Source organism: Crassostrea angulata, chromosome 6, assembly GCF_025612915.1.
Source record: "Crassostrea angulata isolate pt1a10 chromosome 6, ASM2561291v2, whole genome shotgun sequence".
Lineage (NCBI taxonomy): Eukaryota > Metazoa > Mollusca > Bivalvia > Ostreida > Ostreidae > Magallana > Magallana angulata.
Window position 1 is genome coordinate 43,674,758 of NC_069116.1, and position 21,421 is coordinate 43,696,178.

General features: G+C 34.1%; 1 protein-coding gene across 3 annotated transcripts; it reads right to left on the reverse strand.

Moving 5' to 3' along the window:
- Positions 1-1,221: 1,221 nt before the first annotated feature.
- On the reverse strand, positions 1,222-19,807 carry LOC128188278 (synergin gamma-like). 3 transcript variants are annotated; one of them, XM_052859239.1, is made up of 19 exons: positions 19,763-19,807; positions 17,232-17,260; positions 16,677-16,846; positions 15,435-15,502; positions 14,730-14,986; positions 14,116-14,316; positions 13,532-13,717; positions 13,003-13,168; positions 12,071-12,233; positions 11,391-11,805; positions 11,147-11,204; positions 10,669-10,772; positions 8,347-8,388; positions 4,824-6,518; positions 4,609-4,694; positions 4,115-4,265; positions 3,673-3,729; positions 3,333-3,424; positions 1,222-2,849 (listed from the first exon to the last, which is right to left on the reverse strand). In XM_052859239.1, exons 1-19 carry the CDS (start codon positions 19,774-19,776, stop codon positions 2,607-2,609), a joined length of 4,197 nt encoding a protein of 1,398 aa, XP_052715199.1. In that variant the 5' UTR covers positions 19,777-19,807; the 3' UTR covers positions 1,222-2,606. The 3 variants fall into 3 exon arrangements, with proteins under 3 accessions (XP_052715199.1, XP_052715198.1, XP_052715200.1); XM_052859238.1 differs by lacking the exon at positions 8,347-8,388 and adding an exon at positions 9,296-9,343; XM_052859240.1 differs by lacking the exon at positions 8,347-8,388.
- Between the last annotated feature and the right edge of the window lie 1,614 nt (positions 19,808-21,421).

Sequence of the window (21,421 nt, forward strand, 5' to 3'; positions counted from 1 at the left end):
ATTCCGAGATTTATAGGGTCATCAGATATTTTGACCAACAATCTGGGTATATTTTTTAAACCAATTGTGTGCTGGCAATATTGCTGGTCATGGGACATGCATGTAAATAAAGGCTGCGCTGTACAAAAAAAACCTTTCAAGCAAGCCATCTGACTGCTATAATTAAGGATGCTCGATTGTCAAACAATTAACCATCCTATCTACACACATAAAAAATAAAAAATAAAAAAAAAGATAACTTCAGATATAATTTCTTTACCTATAAACTATTGTTTAGTAAGGGAAATCAAAGTACCGAAGAACTGACGAGAGTTGATTTTATCGATGTTTATATATTTTAAAATCAATGATATATTATGCCTCTTTCTTTTTTTTTTATACAGGGCTCTTCTTTTAAAGGAGATCAATATAGTATAAAAATGGCCAGGATGATCGAGTCCTCTTGAATTCTGCACAAAAATGTAACTTGTCTATTCAAATTTTGGCAGGTGTCCAGTTTTTTCATTTGACAGAAATTGAACTCAGTTTAATGAAACAATCGACAAATCCATAAGTTTAAATAATCAAGATCTCAACAAGTTATTATAAGGATATGCACATGTTTATTGAACAGCCACTGTTCTGAATTTACATCTGGAACATATTGCACTAGTGCCATAACAAGTATAAGATAAAAACAAATATTCATCTCTCTCATTAATATTCATCACCAGTCTCTTAGTATGTAATGCAACAACACTACACAAATAAATATAGCATAATAATACATTTATACAGCTCATGTTAAAAAAAATAATGATTTGACATGACTATCTGTAACAAATATTCAAAGAAAGGCATGGAGAAAAATTTCAGCAAACTTTGAGATTACTGTAAGATTTTTGGAATAAATTATCTTTTTAAAGCATTGAGATACATAAGCAAGACAAACATTCAATTAGCTATTTCAGATATCCTCTATTTCTTATATTTTGGACAACCTTAAACCAACTAAAACCCCAAAATAATTCTTTTGAAAATTTTCTATGCTTTACTTTCATTTACAATATGGTTCTAAGGAAAAATCAACATATGTTGATTATAAAATGTAAGTCTCTCACTTGCCCCCCCCCCCCCCCCCCCCTACATTCAAATTAAAGTTTCAAATACCAGTACATTTTTCATTTCAATACCTACATCCCCCGACACCCCCCCCCCCCCCCCCAAAAAAAAATTCCCCAAAACAGAAAAATGTATGCGACTCCAAAATTATTTAATATAGAAAAGAATGTCCCTCCCCTAGAACCCCCCTGTCTAACTTTTGTATGCAAGCTTAAAGGGACAGAAAAAGGAAAAGGTAAGCTGGTCCCCTTCATTCCCTCAATATATATACCCATTACCTCTACTCCCTGTCCATCATTTGGATCAATAATTACGAGGGTGGTGGGTTAATTTCTGATTCTTTGAAAATCCAAAGAGGGGTCAAGACTCCAAACCCCCTCTCCCTTTAGCAGTTAATACTTGGAACATTCAACTTTCAAAGCCCTTAATATTCAAGGACAGACACTATACTGGTATATATCTGTACATTCTAAATCTTCAGTCAGCACTTACTCAATACATTTTTACATGGGTTTCATTCATTTACAAATAAACAGTGAACCAGAGAATAAGTAAGTCAAGTACATTTCATAGTAAACACAATCAACACTCTTCTTTATTAGAGGTTTCATATTTTGTATTACTTTAGATTTACTATGTAAGCCTTTCTATGTGAAAGAAAACAGTTCCATAATTACGTAATTGTATGCAACATATTATTCCCCAATTTTTTTCTCAAGTGTTTAACACTAAACAATCAGTGTTTCTAAAAAAAAAATTTTCAAATGGATGAGCAAAAAGAGGAAAAATCATTTTTTTCCTTAGATGATATAATCTAACACTTAACAAAGCACTACTATAACAACAGAGAAAGACAGTTTCATTTTCTCGTCATCCATGTATACATTCACTCTCGTCTTAGATTAACGGAAAGAAAAAAATATTTTTAAAATCCACAACATGTATAAAACAAACCATTGAGTACTTTCTATACCACATGCAGTAACTGCATTTCAGACTTCTACCAACAAGTACTATATCAATTTTAATATCCTTTGTGATAAGCTTAAAAATATCCCAGAAATTGCTCTTCATCTGTTGCTAAGCAAACACTGACTAGTGATCAGAATAAAGTTCACAAAATTAAATGCACAATATATGTATGAGGCTAAAAGTGTAGATATGCCCAGAGAGTTTTTATAACCTGGTAATCAGAATATGGAATGTATAGTTGCGAGAAAAATATATATCTGTACATACATGTGTGAAGTTACATATGTCTGGTATAACTTGTTGTACTATGTATTTGGCAAAGAAAAAAACTGAAGTCTGATGCTGACTGTAAAGGAAAACAATGACAATAATTCTGAATTGAATTGAATATACATTACAGATTAAAGAAAGCCTTTTGTTAGAAAAAAAGAATATTACTTATTTGCCGATTCAAAAAAAAAAATCATATCTGTTGACAACACCCACAATAAAAACAAACAGTATACTTTATCATTATTCTTTTTTTCCAAACCTCATAACAATTCCGGTAACCTAAGTGCCGGGAGCATACTGTCCACACAATTGACCCACAAGTTGGCGCACACCGCGTGGTACTGCCGCCCACCATATGTCAGTTTGGCACACTGCTCCTCGCTGACAAAGTCCTGACTGGTGGCGTCCACGTCCAATAAGCAAACACCGCACGCTCGGAACTGGGCCACTTGGTCGTCTGATTTTAGAATGCCATTTTTGAAATCGAGATCTTTGTCTTCGGGCTGCAAAGTATTTACCAACACATTTATATATGGGTTTGTCTTTTTAGAAACAAACATTGCTCTAGCAATTTATACACATGCATACCCTGATATACGAAGTGCAAAAGGGCATGTGATGTTATGTAAATCATATGTCAATTACATATAAAAATTGTTTAAAGAGTTCTATTTAAATTAATGTCTTTTCACAATTTCTTATTACATGAAATAAACATGGAATTCTATTCATGAAGCACTTTTTTGATTCATGTAAAGCACATTTGCATTTGTAAATGATATGAAAAATAAAGTGAAACATGAATGATGGTAGAAATGCTTCATGATCATGTGGTAAGTCCTTTTTTAAATTGTTACCAACAATTTATGCAAACAAAACAAAACTGCTAGCTTAAAGTAAAGAAACAATGGAAAATTTTAAACCTACAGGTACATATTTTTTCTGAATAAAGAGCTATGATCAAATAAAAATACAAGAGCACCTACCATCATGTTGCCTCCTACAAGGAATGCTGCTAAGTTGTTCCAGACCAGGTCAATATCTTTCAGGTGTTGTTTCATTGTGTCATTGGTCAGCCCTGAAAGACAGATATCAAGAACTTCTTAATTTGGATTTATCTTAATTCAATTGTATTTATAATCAAAAAATTCAATTATTTAAAAATAAAGCACTTTTGTTTATATTAGTTTTAATGTTACTTGCCTGTTGACCCAATGGACAAATTTTAATTTGGATTTATCTTAATTCAATTGTATTTATAATCTAAAAATTCAATTTTTTTGAAAATAAAGCACTTTTGCTTATGTCAGTTTTAATGTTACTTGCCTGTTGACCCAATGGACAAATTTATCCTACACACAACTCTGTAGATTTCAACAACACCTGTAAAAGAGCATAAAATATGGATTGAATTAAAGGTCAAATGCGTCTAATATGATTTTTATTAAGTTCAAATTCTATCATCTCTAAATTTTATATTCCAACCACTCAAAGAAACATTCTAGCTAACTAGGTCATGAAATACTTGATATACTAGTACTATAAACCAACTCTTACTTGCATGTGAGAAAAATTTACGAGATTTGCGAGAATGTTCTAGTTGCAAATATTTCTCACCACAAACAATGATTATCTACATTAGATCTGTCACAAAAATCATATGCCGCAAACCAGATTATAACCAGTCAATTGCAAAATACAGCTTTGGAAAATAAAATTTGGTTTATGGTATCTGCTTAGTGACGACATCTGAACTTTGGTCTCTAACCTTTGACAAAGTCGGAGCCCTGCTCTGAGTTGATGACCTCGTTACAGACCGCTGAGCTGCTGATGGAGTTGAAGACGGTGTTGGCCTCCTTAATGACCTTGTAACAGCCCTCTAGGCACTTCTGCCACTCATGAACATGCTTGTCACTGCCCTGGTGGAAATTAAACAACAACGCACTGAATATTATCTGAACTATTTGGTTATACATTTACACAGCTGAATGCTTGGAAAAATTGACTGATTCACAAATTAATGAATGATTTCAAGAGGAAAATTGTCTTTTTTCAACATGGTTAAGGTGAGAGTTTTGTGTCAAAGTAGAATTGTTTTGACATACCCGGTAAGACTATCAGAATTTTTTATAGTAGATGAATTTTGGATCTCTTATTCTACTTAATAATGAACAGTTAAACACTACAACCAGTGTTTGCTTAGACTGGTTTTTCGGAGCATATATGGTGAACTTATCATTAAGAACTGGCATGAATACTGACTGGAATGTCCTCCATTAAGCAGCTGTATCTATCTCCAAGAACAGGAAGTGGCTCGGGGGCTTTACTGACAGGGGGCAGCACCGGTTCTATGTTAAACAGATTAATTCATATAAGCGGGAATGTACTTTGAAATTTCATTTTCAAAATTCATATTATATTCCTGTTAAATAAAATCTCTATTCATTTCATCTCACTGTGTGTGTTAAATTCTCTACCTGAAAAATGAGAGAAGTCATCTTCTTTTGGATTTGTGACATTCTCTTCTTTGGTGTCATTTTGTGTCATTTCCACATTATCCACAGACTCCACTTCTACAGTCTTCAGATCCAGACTATCCAAGGATTTGGATTCAGGATTGATGTAAGATTTCTGGTGAGTCTCAAAAGTTCCAAACTCATTGCTAGATATGGATTGTGTGTCCATATCCTTGACTGCTGGAATCCGTCCTTTCATATCAAGACTTGATGTGGATATGGAATCTTCAGAAATAGTCGGATTGCTTGGAAATCCTGATATGTTTCCAGATACACTTGATGAATCCTGCTCGGATAACTCTGTTTTATTATAAGTTGAGTCTTGGAGCTTGGATTTATTAGATGGAGCATCCATTCCATAAAAGTTGTACAGATTCTTTTTCTTCTCAGCCGGCGCTGCTGGTACATTCACAACCTCGTCTAAATCATAGCCACGGCTGAAATCCCCAAATGCATCATCCTCTTCATCCACGAAATCCATGGGTGGAGGAGCCCTGAAGTGATCGTCATCCATGTCTGAATCTGAAGACAATTTCTTAGTCTTGGGTTTTGGAGGAGTGGTCTGAGAGAGGGGAGTTTTCTCCCTTTCAGTTTCCACAAAATCATCCCTGGACACAACACTGACAGGGTTATCCTTAACTTTGAACAAACCCAGAATATCCTTTGTCTGTAGATTTTGCTTTTTCACCTCTACAAGCTGTGGGTTCTGATTCACACTTGCGGAATGAAATGCCCATTCATCTTTGCTTTCATCTTTTGTCACCACTGCTTCAGAAAAGTTTGACCAATCACCTTCAGGTGTTTCTTTTAGAATTTCTCCTTGCGATAAGATTGATGGCTCATCTTTTGGAATAGGTGTCACCTCAGCGCCATTGCCAAAAGCTGACCAATCAGAATCATCTTTAGATGTGATATTGGTTGAACTTGAAAATGATGACCAATCATTTTGTGTGTTCGATACAAAGTCTGTTTCCAGAACATCAGTTTGATTATTAATCTGCTTAATTTCATCAACCTTAGCATCGGTTGTAACTGCCTGAAAATCTGCCCACGAATCCTCCTCACTCTCAATAGTTGGCTTACTTTCAAATATAGATGGCGCCACTGACTTTGGAGTGTCCTCACTGATTTCAAATGCCCTCAGAGCGGCATATTTGTCCTCATCCCCAATTAAACAAGTTTCACTTTGTGAGGCCTTGAGGCTGTCCATTCCTTGCTGCTGTGAGGAATCGGATGGCAAAGTAGTGCTGGGTGCTCCTTGAAAGTCTGCAAAATCCGAATCAGAGGATTCTGGAGGAGACAATCCAAAGTGAGCTTTCGGTAAGCCTGGCTGTGCTTTAGCAGACTCTTTTTTGACAACTGGAGGTTTAGACCATAAGTTTCTGGCTGCTGGAATGGCAGAGAGTGTCGCATTGCTGGGTAGTTGTGATGACTGAGGGCTGGTGAATTTGGGAAGAGGCCGATGAAGGGGACTCTCCTGTTGCTTTTCCTGCTCCGATTTCTTCTGGTTGAAGTCATCCAGGTAGGACTCCAGTACCTTAAAGTCCTCATTTTCCGACTGCTCAGATGATGTGAACTGACTGCTGTCGCTCGGCTTGCTACCCGCGGATTTGAAGTCGTCAAAATCTTCATCCATGCTGTTTGGAGTTGAAACACCTAACAGGGAAAAAAAATAAGAATTTAATTGACAAACCACAGAATATCACATTGATATATCAACATACATTTCATAGGTATATATATATTGGCATTTTATTAAAACAACTCTTAAAAAGTAGGAAAAGGCGAAAAAAAATGCTATTTCTAAAAAGAGAGAAGGAAGATAAATTGAAAGAGGAAAACTCATAAAACTTTGCATGAATAGCATCTTTAAAATTGTACAGAACATGTTTTAGATGTGATGTAACTTGTGTAAAATTAATCAGCAAATGGCACTTAATTGCTTCTGAGAAAATTTTTTGAATATAATTTGTTTCCTGTAAATTGAAATAAAAATTAGTCCTTAAGCACAGCAATTCATGAGCACATTTTCTATTTGAGATTATTCAATTAAAAAAAAACATGTGTTAAATAATACTATCAGTTTACATGTATTTTGTTATGAAGTCACAACCAACCAACATTTTATTGATGATAAGAATTCTAAGTGATGTTGAAAACGTTAAATGCACTTTGACTTTGAATTCATCCAAATATAAATGTATTTCTTAAAAATAATTCATAATTGATAGTTAATTTGTTGAAGTCAAAATGTTATGGTCAAATCTATTAATAATTAGCAAAAGTGGACTACATCCTAGTGTTATAAATGATTGAATGAAGACTGAAAAATTTTCTTTAATCTAGTCATGTACTGCATACCAAAATGGAGCCATCAGCCATCTGCTTGCATTTTAATTAAAATGTATGCCGCAATAGATTCATGTCATTTTTTCATGGGAGTGTACCAACATAACTTTAATTTTTCATGATAAAAATGATTAAACACCCCTACCCCACTCCAAATTTGGTACTGAATGTAAATCGATCAGCATGTATATCAAGTGGATGATGTGCAATACAGACCAAAGGAGATTTATTTGCATATAATTAATCCTTCAATAAAGTACCCCTTTGATAAAGATTTAAACAATAATAGAATAATGGAAGATAGATACTTTCAAAAGTCAAAGTGACTGTTCATTGGTACATTGAAATACATTACTCATTAGTACAAATCAGGTACATTTTTTCCTTGAACATCTAGGTCACTGTATTTTATCAATGTCTAAGTACACATGAAAGGAGAGAAGTCATACCTTTCTGCACTCATTTAATATTGTCTAAAAACATTCAGAAATCCAAATGTTCATCCCCATAGTTAATGGTTGTTGTTTTTTTTACGTGGCATGAACTTACTTTACCTACAGCTTGAACCGGAAGCTTTCATAATCTGAATAATTTGTACAAGTCATGTGATATACATTTTGCTGCACCTTTGGGAAAAAGCAGCTGTCTAGGGGAAAAAAATAAACTTGCTATTGTACTCATAGCCAGTAAATACCAGTAAGTATATAAATTTACAATCAGAAACCCCAGTATTTCATTGGTTACAAGGGCTGCCTTCTACCTATTGTAACAGCTAGTAACTGGATTCATGCGAGAGCTTAATAATACGCAACCACCTGTAATATATATATAAATACTGTGTACATAAATATTTACCTTATGTTGTCATAAACAAAATAACATATTATATCAGAGAATTAATTACCGGAAAGTATTATTACATTTTCCACATGCAATCACGTCATACAAATCATCACTTCAAAACGCTGGACTAGTCAGCAGTATAGTTTAGGGCAAGAGAAAAAAGTCTGTATTATACTTTCATCACACTCAAAATGCAGCATATAGAGCATAGAACCAATCAAGCAGCAGAGTACAGGGTGAGTCAAAAGTGCATGCAGAGGAGAGAGTTTTTAGTGCTACGCTGTAAAAGTACCTTTTTTGCCAGTTACATGTTTTCGTTGTGGAGAAGCTGAAACTTTATAAAAAATAAAAGACAGAAATTCAAAGGTTTGTGAATGAAAATACCATTCCTATACCATCAGGTCTGCAAGAAACTGTGAGATTGTTGGAGTAGTTTTGTTACAATGTACAGTGTATAACACACACAGATAAATGATATATGAAATAGACAGAATTCATTCTTTAATCATTCTCACCCTTTTGAGGGTTTGGGTTAATGATAGATTTTTTTCAACTTTTGGTCATAATAATTGTTTTTATTCCTTTCAAAAACAAACTAATGATAAACCTAGTATTATAGTATTTATAACATCATTTTTTTTAATGATCTCATCAAGTAATAAAGTTATTGTTTACTGACTCCCAATTAAATCTATTTGTTTAAATATGAAATGCATAAGGGAAACCCAACTTTCAAGTTTACTCAATCTTGATTATTTTATATAATACATGTACACATCCAGAATTTTTATTGCTATTTTTTTCCTCTGCTAGCTAGACTTCACAAATTTTCATAATATACCAATTAACACAAAATTTACACAACACTACACAATATTCCACGGTAACATGTCACAATTTCTTCATTTAAAAAACAAAAATTACAATAAATTGAAAAAATAAATCAATCAAATTTTTCTAAATCTTACATTTTTTACTATTTTGCATAAATTATAACAAAAAATGATGCAATTTTTATCAATTAAGTAACAAACTGAATAACCATGCTTTCATAGACAACGAATCTTAATGTTTGTACACACACACACACACACACACAAAAATTTCATGATGCATGTGTTTCTTTACAAAGTTCAAACTTCATTCAAAGCAAAGTCACAGACTGTGAGAACAATTCAATGAGCAGTACATCATTCCTTGAACATGAACCATGAGCAGCCATTCCTTGAACATGAACCTACCGTCACTGAACCTCTCAAGTGCACTGCTACTCAACAAGACATCCTCTACTACAAGAATTCAATATTACTTGCATTGTCTATTTAATCAGTGCTTCAATTACCTTCCATTTTTATCTATATATTATTATATCTCAACTACCAATATAAGATTCGTTTTTGGGCATATCTTTCATTGTTATGCAAGTTTAACTTTAAAGATGATACCAAAAGTTTTCTGTATGGATTGTTAATACATGTAACATAATCAACACAATATCAAAATACATGTGTAATTTTCATTTCTACAAATGTAAGACACAGCAAGTTTTTTTTTTTTTATTGATAATGCTACATGTACAGTCATTGTTCATAAATGGTTTCTCCTACACATGAAAGCTACTTCCCTGGTTTGAATTGCATTTCCTCTGACATAATCATTGGACACTAGTGGGTTCATATAGTAGATAGCTGTAAACAAGGACTAGCTATTCCAATATCACAATACATGTTCCTATCTTATAATGAGACATTGGAACAATTAGGGCTGTGTGTGTTGAAGTCTTAGCCTATCTGGGTTTTGTGGTATACATAAACCATGAAATTTCTTTAACAAGAATGAATTATTTGCAGACATCTTTACATGTATATATGCCTCCTCATAAAGACAAACATGAACAAAATTATGTAAAGCTTTTTAATTACTATTAACAAATTATAAACTAAGAGCATATCCTTCAATAAACAGATTATTGATCATACACGACACACCAATGGAACACTGTCGAATTAAAAACTGAAACTCTCCGATTTAAAAGCTTCTGCTGATGTGGGTGTAGAACTAAGCTCCTTCCAAATTGTTCAACACCAATGAGCTAGCCTTGTTTATACATGTATGACAATTTACCCAGCTTGTAATTATGATATGCAAGTACTTGTAGAATCTTACTTCACAGCAACACAGAGTTTATCTAAACTAGCAGCAACACCACTCATCTAGACTAGCAGCAACATTGTGCTTTGTAGCAACACTAGCAATAAAACAGTGAAAGAAGTCTTCCTACATTGTATGTCTACTGAACTAGCCACACAGTGTGATGTCATCATTCCAAGATACATTTCAATCAAACATGTAATAATATAGTTCATAAAACTTTAGACTTTCCGACTGAAATGGAGATATATTTCAGAAATATGTGTATATTCTGACTGAAACAACCACCCCTCAACCTACACCCCCCCCTCCCCCAAAAAAAATGCCCGTAATTGAACAGTTTAGGCGTAGTAAAAATTTTCTGAAATATGGGTACATATTTGAATCAATAACGTTAAAACAGGAAGTCAAAAGGAGAGAGACCTTGTGGTGAGTAGTGATGATTAACCAGTGAATTAATTACCTGAGGAGTCGTCACTGCCAAAGAAGTTGGACACGTTGGAATGATCCATCTCTGGAGACATCTCATTGGGCAAGTCCTCTGGTTTAGGGACACTATACAGGTATCTAATTGTAATAAACCAAACATCAGAAATATTGAGCTCTCTACTTCAATCTAGTATTAACAAACATTATTTTCAAAAGATAAACGACGTTTGCTCTACATAAAGTCATATTTCAAAAGAACATAGATTTTCTGCTTGTATGCAAACTTAGGCTTTGAATAACTGAACTTATTTTCAAAACAAGTTGATGATAGATATTAACTTAGGCAAAATTTTTCAAAACTTAATATTTAATTACACAAGTACATGTATTACAATAGTAAACTCAAAATATGAATGCTTAATGTCAAATGTCTGTTCATGTACAATTTATTACAAAATATTGTAGGTAGTTCAAGCAACCCCCAGAGACTAAAGACATAATTATACACTCACTCGGGCTCTTTCTTAAGTTTGTTAGATTTCTTTGGTGAGGCTGTTGAAACCGATATAACTGAAAATTAAAAAAAATGAACATTTATTTAATTCACATGACTGTATTGCAAAATCAACCCAATGAGCAATGAATTGTTAACAATTGGCAACAGTTTATGGCAATGCTGATGGCAGAGGCAAGTTAATTTAGCTTGAAAAGAATGAAACTTTTATTTCAAATAAATATTCAAACCAGTGAATTTACCTGCAGCAGGGGTAGAAGCTTCTTGGAAATCTGCAAAATCATCATCCACAGATTGACTAGCCTCACCCCCACTCACACCCAGAGCCCCTATCCCAGGAAATCCCTGAACAGATACAGGTGGAATTCCTGGCATGGGTGGATTCCCAATGGCTTGGCTAACGGGCAATGTTGGCACACTGCCATTAATCCCAGAATTCCCTGCTGCAAGAGGTAGCTGAGATCCCTGAACTGGAACTGTTGGCAATGGGCCAGGTATCCCAGAATTCTCTGCGATTGAGTTGTTTGGGGGTAGCTGGGTGATCCCTGGGGTACTGACTGGCTGAGTAGGGGGTGGAGGAGCCTGCTGACCCAGGAAAGGTACTGGAGGTTGAGGGCATTTCCTCAGCATTTCTGGCGTTAATGATGTTATGTTGTTCTGTTAAAGAAAAAAATAAACACGTAAAGTGTACCATCACCAAACTATTATTTACAATTATTTACTAGTCAATGAGGTTTAGCCCTGAAATTCTTCATACTAGATTCTTATGTGATCAAACAGACTAATATGTGATACATGTACATGCATGCATTTCAAGTTTTCCAATAAAGAAATCCAAAATAAACCTCAAATGTAATCTCATCTTGAACCGGTAGTGCTGATTTACTGATCAACAATCATACAAGTTGTAATAAGATCAAACCTGAGCAAACGCAATGAGGGCCAGAATGAGGTACAGTTCCGGTTTAATCAGCTGACCTGGTGTAGCCTGGTTGGCCAGCGACCAGATCTGACCCAGGGTCTCCTTAGGTAAGCCACTCATAACCAGGATTGGATACAACCGGTCCGTGGAAATCTTTCCATCACTGGAATAAATATACAATGATCAAGAATATAGATTGTCGGTGACAATGCACTAAAATGCTTTAACTATCAATATGAAATCTATCAAACTGAAATCAGCTATATATATATAATAAACTAAATATCAATACATGTACATGTATCATTGTATGTCTTACAACTGTAAAAGACAATTACGATAGAACTGTTTTGAGATTTTCGCTCAGTGTTCAAAATATACAAAACTTCATATCTTGGTTACTATATGAGGACTCCTGTAAATATAAAGAAGTCATTTGCAGTATTTTGTCTGGTTCCCAAACATCAGTTTCAAAAATACTGCTCTGCTTATTTTGATTGATGACTTTCCATTGTGCATAAAGACACAATTTAATGAATGTATTCTAAATGACTCTAACATATATAAACAGATCAATCGGTAATACATGTATATCCAAATAAACTAAAATTTTTCATTCAAACTATAAATAGTATTTTGTCTCCCCAGATAAACCATCCATGCAAGTGTGATTTATGAACTATAAATCAACTTTTATTCACGTGCGAGAAAATTGCCTGAGAAAGGTTCGTGAGAGCCTCTTGATCACGAATATTTCTTGCCACTAACCAGTAACTGAATGACTCTGGTACGTTTCTGTCTAGATAATCTTGTTTTGATTGCAAAAACTGATAGCTGTAAATCTGTTAAACTGTAGTAAATCGCGAAATAAAGTTGTCCTGAATAAAAGTCAGTTTACAGTATCGCCACAAGGTTCAATAGTATCTACATACACTGTAGCAGCTTCAAGGACTTGTCTGTATACATATGGAACTTTCTCGTCATCATGACACCAAGCAGGAGCTTCAAACTTGACCGGTGTGACAGGTGTGGGCGGGGCCTGCACCGTTTGGGGAGGGGCTTGTGTAGAGGTGGGAGGGGCTGAGACTGGAACAGGCTCTGAAAAAGAGATTCAAAAATTTCTGATTTCATGAACTTAATTAGCCCCAACATCAATATTTCACAAAGTTTTCCATCATTAAGCTTCATATTTAGATATTGATACATTAGTGTCAGAAGATCAACACACTGTGATTTAATGATAGAGAATCAGTTGGACAATGTCTCTTTCATAAAACTTGCTATAATAAAACTTGCAGGTATAACTAGTTTTTAAATATGTTAGTTATGTAAATAACTGCATATTCATCTAATGATCATCTAATATTCCAATATTGAATGGTGTATAATTTTGGAATTGAATAGGTTCTGTCTTATTTTGTACAAGACAAAGAAAACTAATTTAGATATTCTAAGACTGACCTTTCACCATGAACAGGTTGGTCAGGTCCTCCTCGGGCTTCCACTGGTGGGCGTGGCGACTCTGCTGGAATGTCTGGTGGTGGTGGTGGTGGGTGGGGGGCAGCTCCTTGAGGGAAGGCTTGTGGAATGTTCTTGCTTTGTTAGGAGCCGAGAGATCAGAGCACTCAAACATCATGGACATCAGATCTACACAAGTAAATGTACCATATAACTGGGGGTTTTTTATGCACATACAGTTTTTTTGCATTTTTTTTTTCAAGTTTTGAATTTGATGACTATGAATGTAACTCCAAACATTTTCGTGCAACTGATTTTTTTGCAGTTGCAAAGAAACTATTGTATTTTGCAACAAAAACACCTGCAGACAATCCAGTTTAATATACAGTTCAATATGATAATTTCAAATTAAAAAAAAAAAATAAAAATAACAAAAACTAAGAATTGTCTAAGATGAACCAAAATTGCTGCAGATCTTTTGCATCATATCTACCGATAGATGCAATATCATGATCGTTTCAGAGATAAATGTATGTCACAAATTCCATGCACCAGGTTTCAAAGAAAGCAACCAAAAATACTGGTACCTTTCTTCTCTTCTTTTGGAGGAATGTTTTCTACTGTTTCCACTGTCTTTTGCTCACTGCCATCACTGTTCGATATTGTTGGAGGTGTGGCCTCAGGCTTGTTTAAATCCTGGTTACCATGGCAATCTTCCTGTCCAGCAGCAGACGATGGTCCACCGAGAAAATCACCAAAACCATCATCCGTTTGACCCGTATTTTGAACTGAAGAAATTATCAAACCTTTTTTTTAAAAGTCTACTCAAACATTAAAAATGCTGATCTTTTAAAAATTTACTTAATTTCAGATTTTTGTAACTATGCTAATAATACTGTGAAGGGACTGGTGTATGCGATTTTGGGAAGGGTTCAGGACATGTTCATGTATATCTGAGTCCAGAATATAAATGTGTATTCTAGGGTTTCAATTAAGAAACTATGATGATAATCAAAACACTTTTTTTCAAGTACGAAACTCTATCACAATTTGATGTCACATGTAAACAAAATTTTGGCTCCTCTATTTTATCTAAAGTTTTTCTTGATGTTGCAAGATAACCCCTGATGTGGAGAAATGTTTTGAAACATGTTTGCTAAGAGAGCAAGACCAAAGTTAATATGTTCAGCTTTCTACCAACCAGCATTGGCTCCAGCTGAAGGAACTGAACTTCTGGGTGCTGGTTTCTCTGCTTTTCCAAACATGGACTCTATGAGGGAATCAGCGTCCACTCGACTTGCTCCTTTGGAGAAGTTCTTCAGCCTCTGCTGTTGTTCCTGGAACTGCCTGGATTTTTTCTCCTGTTCCAGGGCTCGTCTTTGACTTTCCGGAGAGAGGGGGGCTCTGGGTCTGGGTGGGTTGTGTCCCCTTGGTTGAGCTCTGGGTTGTGCTGGTGCCCTGTTGATGGTAAGTATAGAAAATTATTCATATCCTTCTTAAGACCTAACAGCTAAATGTAATATAGTTTAACAGACTCCATTACTTTCTACTGAAATCTGATACAGCATACCATATGTTAATTGGTTTTTTCTATTTTTTATTCCATTGTGCTTTGGTTCCAAAAAAGATACCGGCACATTCATTAATTGCCATTCGATTTCTTTAATTGAATGACCATTTTTTGGTTTATTGCATTTAAGATGAAATTGCAATATTTTGCAAAAAAGGCAACCCACTAACAAATATAAAGTTATATGGTAAATATTTGGTATGACTTCATAGTTGTAAATAAACTCAAAGAAAACAGATCATCAATTTAAAGCGGAAATAAGTAAACTGTGTACAACATTACATGTTATAAGTACAAGGCTACATATAATAGTTGTGTGTTGTAATAATAACAAACCTCTGTCTGTAACTGTCTGTCAAAGCCTGGTTATATGATGGTGGGGTGACCCCTGGCCTCATTCCCATCTATAACAACAACAACAACAGAGTAAATATACAGGCAAGTTGTTCCTTTCAAAGACTTTATTTGGTACATTGCTTTTAACTTTCAGGCATGTAAAAATTGCATTCAGTCCAAATGGCATGATAAAATTTACCTAAAAGATATGACATTTGGAGTGACTGATAAAGGCAAATGACAAATTCAAGTTATCATATGACAGATACAGTGAATGTATATAAGAGAGTTATTTCACTGGCAATATGCCAGGGCAATGTTTCTAGGAAAACAACAGGACTTGAATAATTACCTCTAGATAGACTGAGTTCTGAAATTTTTCCCCCCTTAATTATCACTTACATGAACATAATATAACATAAATGTGCTATAAATATCATGATGATGTTTTAACACTTACACATAGTTATTTTTGATATCCGTTTGAAAAAAAAAATGAACCTGACGTTCAGTCCATCAACATTGAGTCAATGAATACAACTCTCTTAAAGCTGCTTGGTCCGATTTTATATCAAATTTTATGCACACTTTTAAACGATGGTTATGCTAAGTATACGTATAAAAATAGATATTGCAGTAGTTTTCCCAGTCAATTTAGCCAAATTTCAATGAAGAAAAATATGTACAAAATTTGCTAACAAAACTAACGACATAAAAGGGTACCGCCTTATTTCGCCTCATGTTAAAGTTCATCCCTGACGACGAGACGGCTATGGTTGTATTACGTCTTTGACATCACTTTAAATAAAGGTCGAAATGATCAGACAAATTACAAATAAACATGTGTACGTTTTGTTCGCTTATATTTCTGAAGTTAGCTTTCTTTACAATCGATGCATAGCATGCGGGTTGAATAACCCCAATTATTTGGGGGACGAAACCAAACGGTTTCCTTTTCCTAACATTCACGTGATGCATTTTAGTTTGTTTTTTCGTTTGCCCAAAAAGAAATCATTTTTATTTACTTTGAATATTTCTAACTTTGAAAGGAGACTGATTCTGCTGGTGTAAATATATATATAAGGAGAAAATCCATAACTATCTAAGATAAATGGTTTGTATAGAGAAAAAATTGATACTGTAATAACAAAAAAATCGGACCAAGCAGCTTTAAAAATTATGTACAAGTACTGTAGGTACATTATTTTTAAGAGAGTTGAATTCATTAGTGCAGTTACAGACCTGCATAGGAAACATATTTCCTTGCATCATTGGTCCTCTGTTTGCCATCATCATTTGCTGCTGCATCATGGGGTTCTGCGGTCCCATCATTCCTGGCTGTTGCATCATGGGAAAACCTGCCATGCCAGGTGGCCCGAACCCTGGATGATTGTTCATCATTCCAAAGTTCCCTTAATTTTACATAATTTAACATAAGAAATGGAAAGTCTTAATTATATGAAATTGATATTTTAGATTCAATTGCAAACCATATGTAAGCATGCTCTGTGTCTGACTGTAATCATTCATAAAAACACATCTTCATTTCATTATTTGAAAACATGCCTTAGTTTCCATTTATCCTTAATTATGGAAAATCATATATTTCCTTTATTGGATTTTTTATATATTCGATTTCATAATTGGAAATATGAACTTTCATAAGTAAACCTATTTTTATAAATCTGATTAAACTACTGATCACTTTTCAGAATCATAACTTTAAATTTTCAATGAAATCATGGTACTTCTAACAAAATTAGTGGAAAACAAATAAATTTCACTAAATTTATTTACCTGGTGGCTGCCCTGGAAACTGGGCATTTCTACAAAATGAAAATGAGGGTTTTTTTTAGACCAAATACATAATAATGTGCATGTATAGATCATGCTTATAAATCTTATATGAACAGAATTAATTTTTTTGGTGGTACATGGCTTTTCAAAATTATTTCAATTTCGGATATGAAAACATGTGTATATACATTACTGAGCACTAAAGGGTCTAATTTTACTTGTAAGTTGGTAAGCTATATGTTTCCCTAATAAATGTTAGATATTCTGGCCCCACCATCACCAACTTTCCTTAAATAGCCAGCCTCAAATCTAGTATTGACCTCAAATTTATGAACTTTTCTTTTAGGGTGGATTTAAGTTAAGGATGAGTTAAATGGTGATGGCAGGATCTTAATATGCTACCACTTCTCAAAGAGGAAGATTTTGTGAGTGTGATTTCAATATTAAAGTGTTTTCCATTTTCTGTTGATGAATAATTTCACATATATATGTACATTTGTTGTGAATGATACTAGAAAATAAAATTATAGTCAATTATTCATATTTGGGGGCTTCCTTGATCATTAGCAAATGAAGAAAAAAAGCATGTTGTTCCTTTTCCGTTTTTGATGTGGGGGAAATCTTGTATTATAAGGAATAGTCAAGTTGAAATGATGATAAAAAAAAGACAACTTTTAAAAGCTGGATACAGGTTGGTATTTAGGTGGTGATGTGCGAGCTCATTATCTGTTGGGGAAAGTTAAAAACAGGGCATTGATGAGAGGACAAAAGGGTGGGACACTTTGATCATGAGTCCAATAATGATAATTTCATACAAACTTGTATTCTTTTTAAATTTTTTAACTAATATAACATGTAATATGTTTTACGATGCGACCATTTTGGCGAGCACAGCATAAATATTTGAATTAAATACAAACAGGTACATATATTGTATATGTTTTATCATGAATATTATAGCATGCTTCACCAAATCAACGTGATAACAAAAACTGAATAAAAATAAAATATTTTATGCTTCAGTATACACATATAAACATGCATGTTTTATGAAGTGTTCTTCTAGATGCTGAAGCCAATAACCTAATCAGTGTCACAATCAAATTCATTAGAAACATGTCAGCTGGATCTGCTTACATATTTTAATCTATTCATTAAGCTAAAGGTCGCATGCTCAGTCTAGACACTGTGACATCACGTAAGTAAAGCAGACATTGCTCAACAACAATTTCCGTCAAAGTCACAATGCTCCAAACAATTTGCCAAGTAAAGAGATTAAAACAAATAGTTGCAAACCCTTTGTTATAATAAGCAGAATGTTTCATTTATCTTTATTTTGCATGATATTCTTAAAATTATGGTTTTACCTATTCTCACAAGAACATGACAGTGTTGGCATATGCAATTTACATTGAATTTTTGGGTACAATTCACACAACAGAAAATTCATTCTGTCAAAGGAAGCAATAGTTCAAATTTTCTGTTCACCTAGGCGTTGTCATTAGTGCTCACATTGCTTGCTGGTACTTTGTGCTGCGCTCTCAATAAGCTTATAAATTCTTTTTTTTATTTTCGTTTGTAAATATAGCATGTATAGCAAGATAAATGTTTTAGTTTCTAATAACCTTGCCATATTGATTTTAAATTGATATTTTTATACATTATCTTTATGAAAATCAGTACTTCATTATATTATATATTATACTCTGTCCCAAGATATTTTGGATTCACGTTTGGCTTAATTGTTTGACATTTATAAATACCTCAGGATTCAAATGATGCTCATTCAAAAGTATGAAAGTATGAAAAATTTCCAAGATTTCTCAGTCAAAACGCCCCTGTTGGCTTATCAGGTTTCAATACAATGCTAAAAAATGTGATGTCTACGGAGATTTTGCATTGCAGCAAGCCCGGATGATAACGTTGAAATACTGCGCGATGTATTCCGAGTGTATTCCGAATGGAGAAAAGATGTAAACATTCCCCATTATAAATCTCCGTAAGGAATCTGTTTTCGTTCCTGTGAATTTTTCCGAGTGAAAGATGATAATGTGTCATTGATATTATCTTGGAAAACATCCCTTTCAACTATTTCAATTGCACTTCTTTCACAGGTAAGTGTATTTTTATTAAAAATCGTCCAAATGTGCAGCATAAATATCTTGGGACAGACTATAGTGGTACAGTCTTTAAAAATCATAGCACGCAAAATACACTTGTAAAATAAATTAAAGCCTATATATGTAACCAATATTGGGATGACTTTTTTTAAATTTTAATTTAGGAATCAATGATATCATCTAGAGCGAAGAAAAACTGACGTGGTGTCTTATGTCATTTACAGATCAATGATTATCATCTGACACATATAAAATATGGGTGAGTTGCTGTGTTGGGTGTTAAATTAATGACTAAATATGGTTAATTGTGGAAATATGTATACTTTAAAATAATTTTATCAATAGAATGAAGACAAATATTATGAATGAGATAATAAATATCAGATAATGTCTTTAAATGAAGGAGTTTACCTGTTTTCGTTCATCTTTGGAACTCTCTTTCATTTGAAGGTAAAAATATTGTATGACTAAAGAAAATTCGAGATTATTGGTAGGAATAACTATTTCCGAATATGTAGCTTTCACATTTTATTAATTTTTTACATGGGGAGGACAGTTATATCAGAATATTCATCTTACAAAATTGAAAAATAATTCCTTTGTTCGAATTATCAATGACGTACAGTTGTAGATAGGGAATTTGTGTAAAATGAATGAAGTGCATGTCAACCAAATGCAGAGTGCACAGACCCCAAAAACTGAATTCCCTTGGGGAGGGGTCAAAGAGGTAATTTTCTTTGCCCGGGGTTGAGTGGTAATTTTTTTTATGCGAATTTAATTAAGAAGTTGGATTTTTATACCCAATATCCATACATCTTTTAGATATGCGCACGACAGTGCCAATATATATTATTCCCATAGTCGGTGAAAAGAGTGAATTATTTGAACTTTTGAAATTGGAATATGCATTGTTTAAACTGTTAATAATTACTGCTTCAGATTAGATACAACTGCTTGCAAAGTTGTTCATAAAGGTCATAAATGTTTTTAAAATATATTAAAATAAATTGACTTGTATATATGTGATAAGAAATGGAACACACATATGGTAGCGGAATTACGAAAGTTTATATTTATTTCCACTAAATATGATTCCCTCTATTTCTTACGAAAATTTATTGCAATTCACACCTGTAACGAAACCATCTTCGCTAGCCAAGGGTTTCTGATCCGCACCGCTCCTCACCTCGTGAGGAGCGGCACGCGGATCAGAAACCCTTGGCCAGCGAAAATGTATAGAAACTGACGGACAATCTCTCACCAGAGGGCGCGTTCCGCAAGCTTCACTAACACCTCTGTTATCGTCTAAAAAATAGTCCGGCTTATCACGTGAATATCACATTGTTTTGCTTGGAACAAAATGGCGGCCTCGACGCCAACTAAGAGTGTGGCTATTGACTGTTTTTTGTGTTTTACAAAAAATGCGACTTGTTTTAAACTTTCTGGAAGAAAAGCGATAAAAGAAAACTTTCAGGAAAAGTTGAACAACATAATTGGACAGACATATCAGCATGAACTAATGCGCAGAGATGCAATGGTTTGTAGGAATTGTTATTCTCGTGTTATCAGTGTTAATGATTTCATTGAGAAATGTAAACATTCAACACAGTCTTTTTTAAACGTATCCGTGTGTAAACGAGGTGCTCTCTCTCCTTTGACACCTCGTTCTGCGTCAAACATTCAACTTCCTGTATTGCCTAAATCGAGGAAAATGTTGAAACTTGATTCTGTTACTGTTGATTGTGTCAGTGCTGTGAATCCCAGCGTTTCCCCAGTCAGTGAACATGATTATGTGTCCAAGCCTCTATCCCAGACTGAGACGGAGACGGAGAATAATGCAGTTCTTGATGTCATCTCTGACGTTTTCAAGGAAATGAAAGAGAAAAATGAGGAGGCAATGCTAGACTTGAGAAGCCAGTGTCAGAGTTTGACATCAAGAACTGCAGTATTTTCATCAGTGTTGCAGAAATACAGAGGAATTACAGATTTGTTAGACAACACGGAACATTTTCTGCAAGACATCATTTTGGAAATGAGGAAAAGGTAAAATTAAGACAGAAATTTATTAGT